This window comes from Austrofundulus limnaeus, unplaced genomic scaffold, assembly GCF_001266775.1.
Source record: "Austrofundulus limnaeus strain Quisiro unplaced genomic scaffold, Austrofundulus_limnaeus-1.0 Scaffold2431, whole genome shotgun sequence".
In the NCBI taxonomy this organism is placed as follows: Eukaryota; Metazoa; Chordata; class Actinopteri; order Cyprinodontiformes; family Rivulidae; genus Austrofundulus; species Austrofundulus limnaeus.
Genome location: NW_013954833.1, coordinates 12,666 through 17,786, shown reverse-complemented (window position 1 = coordinate 17,786; position 5,121 = coordinate 12,666). Strand labels below are relative to the sequence as shown.

Here is a 5,121-nt window from a genome sequence, read left to right as displayed (position 1 = left end):
GATGGTTGTTTGGTTGGTATGGATGGATGGATGGATGGATGGATGGATGGATGATGGATGGATGGATGGATGGATGGATGGGTGGGTGGGTGGAAGGCTGGTTGGTATGGATGGGTTGGTTGGTTGGTATGGATGGATGGATGGTATGGTTGGTTAGTATGGATGGATGGATGAATGGATGGTTGTTTGGTTGGTATGGATGGATGGATGGATGGATGGATGGATGGATGATGGATGGATGGATGGATGGATGGTTGTTTGGTTGGTTGGTTGGTTTGTTTGTTGGTATGGATGGTTGGTTGGTTGGTTGGTATGGATGGATGAATGGTTGGATGGATGGTTGGTTGATTGGTTGGTATGGATGGTTGGTTGGTTGGTATGGATGGATGAATGGATGGATGTATGGTTGGTTGATTGGTTGGTATGAATGGTTGGTTGGTTGGTTGGTTGGTTGATTGGTATGAATGGTTGGTTGGCATGAATGGATGGTTGGTTGGTTAATTGGTATGGATGGATGGATGGATGGATGGATGGATGGTTGGTTGATTGGTATGGATGGATGGATGGATGGATGGATGGATGGATGGATGGATGGATGGATGGATGGATGGTATGGATGGATGGTTGGTTGGTTGGTTTGTATGGATAGATGGTTGGTTGGTTGGTATGGATGGATGAATTGATGAATATGTCAGTACGTATCTTTAACATAAATCATGTATAACAAGAAATTTAAAAACTGAAGGTACTCTGATATAAGAGCATGGTGACATTTCGTGGTGTTTTCATGAGAAGCTAATGTAGCGTGGCGGTGTGCAGACAGATGGTGACTCACCCCTGCGAGGTCATTGATCATCAGCTTCAGTGTTTAGGAGTGTGTGGTGCAGGAAGCCCGGGGAGCAGCACCCCAGTCCTCAGTTAATTGCAGGGGCAGGTAGATTACCCTCTGATGCTCCTCCCTCCTGCATTAATGTTGAACCAGAGGCAGTCCCCTCCTAACTGTCTTTAGATTTATCATTATGACTCAATATGTAATTAATGAAATACATTAGACATCTTTCTGATTAACAACCAGGTGTATTTTTAAAGTTGTGGAATGCAGGAATCAACCATGTGTGTGTTTTTATATAGCWGCTCAGCATAAAGAAGATGAGAGACAAGGCTTTAGAGTTAGATGTGAAGAAAGCACACCTATGTTTCCTTTTTGCTTTCTCCCTTTACAGTTCCTGTTTTCTTTTCTTTTTTTCCAGAACAAAGAATAAGCTGTGGTACTTTGAGTTTGGCACTTCAGAGACCTTTTCGGCCACGTGTAAGAAGCTCCATGACTTCTTGGAGTTGGAGGTAAATCAAACTGCTGTTTGCGATGAGCCGTAAACTGGAAAAAGAACAAATGCAGAAGAAAAAGTTAATCTTTCTTACAAACTCTTATGAGTGCAAAAACTCATTTATCCTCTGCATTACTGAGAATATTATACCAGCCTGAAGGTGAGAATGATTGTGCAGCTAAGAATCATTCTGGTCACCYCGTGTTCCATAAATACGCTARTTTCAGATTTAGACAAAGTGTTGATGTGCGAAGGCTACCTCTGCAACTCCCCACCCGCCTCTCATAGATCCACAGTTCAACATTCAGGTAATTAGCTCAACATGACCCTGCTGYGTGTGATATTGAGTGATAATGAAGCCGTTGTCGATACAATTCATCTTCCACCTTCACAGAGCTATCCACACACTGCAGAGGTCTTCATCAATTAGCGCTCTTATAAGCAACTGCAATATGAGAAAGATGCAGGTATGGAGATGAAGGCAGTGTGGAGAGTACATTCCTCAGAGAAGCTGTGGAGTTGTGGACAAGAACTGCTTTGTTTCTTTAGAATTTTTTTTATAAATAAAGTTGAATAATTTTTTTTTGCTCAAACCAATAACCCTAATTCACCAAATACCATGAAGGACGTGCCGCCACCATAATCCCTCCTTTCTTTTCCTTTCACAGTGTGATGGCGTTACTCTGGACCTTAGCAGCATCTCTTTGGAAGGTATTGCAGTTCTCAACATTCCCAGCATGCACGGGGGCTCCAACCTGTGGGGCGAGAGCAAGAAGAGGCGGGGTCAACGGAAAGGCGGCAAAAAGAGCCAAGAAAAACGGACGCCWGTGGTCGACCCCAAAGAGCTCATGTTTGCGGTGCAAGGTAATGTTCATGGACTCTTTTTGGGAATGAGCTGATCATAACACTTATCCAAACTGAAATCTAAAATAATAAAACACATTCAGGGAAAAATATCCTCTTTAGGTAGCTCTACAGACTCTTGAGCCCGTTTGTCTGTGTCCTTGCTCCTCTCAGACAGATCAAAGACCAAACTTTTAGCTAAACTTTTCCACAGCACATGAATTTTTTACTCATGACAAGGTGAATCACAGCCAGCAGGTTTTGTTTGCAAAGAAGAGGTAAAATCACGTCAGTGTGTGGAACTGTCACTTGGGTATTAATGGTCTGTGTGGGCGGCGGCGGCGGACAGGCTCTGTTAATGGGAGTGTACTGAGTGGGGGTGTTGGGCATACCCTTGAATCCATTTACGTCAAAAAGAAGCCCATCAAGAGGAACGTATGAATGAACAAAACAGAATGAGTCAGCTACTTCATGCTAGGTGGAGGAATGGCCTGAATCACCAACAGGAATTGTTTGGAAGTGAGATAAATATTTAGAAAACTGCAATTTTTTTATGATGATTCAGACATTTTCAGGGACGTRCTTGAAAGTGTTCATCTCTGTTTTTGTCATAAAATGTTCATACTAAAGGCAGGTTTTCTGCATGTTTTCTGCACATACGTTGGTTGGGGTCAGCTGTGCCTCAGTGTTGGACTCATAAATGTATCGGGTCACATTCCGGTCCAATTTGTGAACTGTTTAGCAGAAAATACGTTTTAGTGACTTGAAGTAATTCGATAAAATCTAAATGTATGTTTAAAGGAGACATATGATGCTTTTAAATTATTTTTCTCTGTATTCTTTTTCACATTTATATCCTTCATAAAGTGGAACTGCAATGCTTTAGTCTGAATTCCTCTTTATTGTAACTCCACAAGAGCCTCTTTCACCCCTTTTCCAAGCTGTGTCTCAGAACAAGTCGTTTTGATGCTTTCTCTTTAAAGGGGTTTACTTTAATATAGTGATGCAGAAACTTTGATTGATTAAAAGATGTCAACAAGGGAAGACTTGTCCATCCAGCCATACTTATTGAAGCCAGTCTGACCCCGAACCAGAAGAGAATGAAGACCACCAAATTGTAGTTGGTCCAGACCTTATTTAGCAGTTCTGTCACAAATACTGACATAATAGATCAGAAAAAAATCATAGAAAACTGAACGGGTTGAAAAATATGACCCAAACACAATATAAAGATATCTATTTAGCACAGGGGTGGGGCCACAGGGGCAATGGCCTCAGCTGAAATCTGATTGGCCCCTGAGTGACTCAGTTCTTCTGTCCTTTGCCCGAGAGTGATGGTGGTGCTATTGAGTAAAATATGAAGGTCCAGCATGAGTTAAGCTTACAGAARGCTTCTCTTCCTAAGAAAATTTGAACAATCCTGCAGAAAAAAATATTTAACTGATAGATGATGGCTGGATTTTCTCACATGCTCTGTCTTTGAGACTATTTCATCAATGTTTAGTAAAATGCATGTTAAATTGGTAAGGGGAATTTAATATTCAAGACTTTTTAAAATTACATTACAAGTGAATGAACATGAGTGACTTGTTAAAYGTATGCATCTTAACAAAACTGGGGATTTGTGTGCAACAATGTTAAATAAATACTTGGCCCTCCCAGTATGAATCTTAATGGCCCCTTACTCAGAAAAATCCTAGATCTACCACTGACGTAGCACTGAGACAGACTCAATTCAACTTTTCTGCCTACTAGAGACTCAAAGTAAACAACAAAATGCATTTAACAGCTAAAAAGTGGATTTAGCATGATATGTCTGCTTTCAGCTGATGTAATGATGTGCTAGCACACTACCCTGAAAGGCAAAGCGTACCATCTGTGCAGACTGACCACTTCCTGTCATCATATAGAGTTACATCTGTGAATCATGCCTCATGGTTTGGGACATGTTTTGTGACAGTTTATGTTGAAAATGTCACATGATCATATGTAGTTTTTTTAAGCAAACCACCGATCTGAACAAAAAAAGTTACCTCTCAGCTTGAATCATACTTTAAAATTCATTATTTTCTCTGTTTAGGTATATAGAAACATTATCTGCAGCCTGCTCAGGTGATGCACAGGATGTTCTGAAGGTTTCCTGCTGAGTCGCTGTGTCTGGATGATGCTACAGTCAGTGTCAGGCTTCAAACATGACAAGCCGCTGAGAATCTCCAGACACTGAGCCCTTCTGAGACACTGGTCAGAACGAAACTAGTGGATAAACAGATCTCTGTGAAGCTGCCTGTGAAGGCTTATTCACATTRTTTTACAGGGTTTGTTTTCTACAGGATTGTTGTTGTAAAATTCTGATGGATCTCAGGTTAAGCTGTAATTCACGTTAAGAAAATTGGGGAAAACTGCTGGAACTCACAGCATGAAATGTTAAAGAAGTAACAAAGAGGAAACACACATCAAGCTGAAGGTAACACAAATGTAAGGACTCTTCTCCAGAGGAGACTGCGACGTTGATCAGCCCATTGCCCGACCTTGTAACAGTGAACACTCCATTAATTTCCTGAATAAAAATCAATCTTTGTCTGTGTTTGGGTGAAGAAAAACCTGGGAAGGCTCTTAGTCTGAGTGTAGGGTGTGCAGCATCCAAGTGTGTTTGTGCTCATTTGAGTCGGCCTGCGTATTGATGTGTTGGGTGTCCACTTGTTATATGTGAGAATAGATGCCCTTGTGGAAGGTGCCCTCAAGGAGAGCGGCCTAACTTGTCAGATCAAGAGAGCAGAGTATTTATAGGTAAACAAAGAAGAGCCTCGGCCCACGGGGGCCACCGGCGAGCACTAACCACAGATCAAAACTGTTGGCAGGGATTATATTTGGTGAAAGTGTGTGTGTGTGTGTGTGTGTGTGTGTGTGTGTGTGTGTGTGTGTGTGTGTGTGTGTGTGTGTGTGTGTGTGTGTG

At 41.7% G+C, this 5,121-nt stretch overlaps 1 protein-coding gene across 1 annotated transcript in view; it reads left to right on the top strand.

Annotated features, from left to right (window-relative positions):
* Window positions 1-1,250: 1,250 nt before the first annotated feature.
* Window positions 1,251-5,121, top strand: part of LOC106510987 (diacylglycerol kinase beta) — a gene marked incomplete at its 5' end in the record, with an annotated part of 12,463 nt that continues 8,592 nt past the window's right edge. Inside the window, 2 exon segments of the mRNA XM_013999723.1 lie at window positions 1,251-1,341; window positions 1,994-2,189. Coding sequence (XP_013855177.1) covers window positions 1,251-1,341; window positions 1,994-2,189 — 287 coding nt within the window.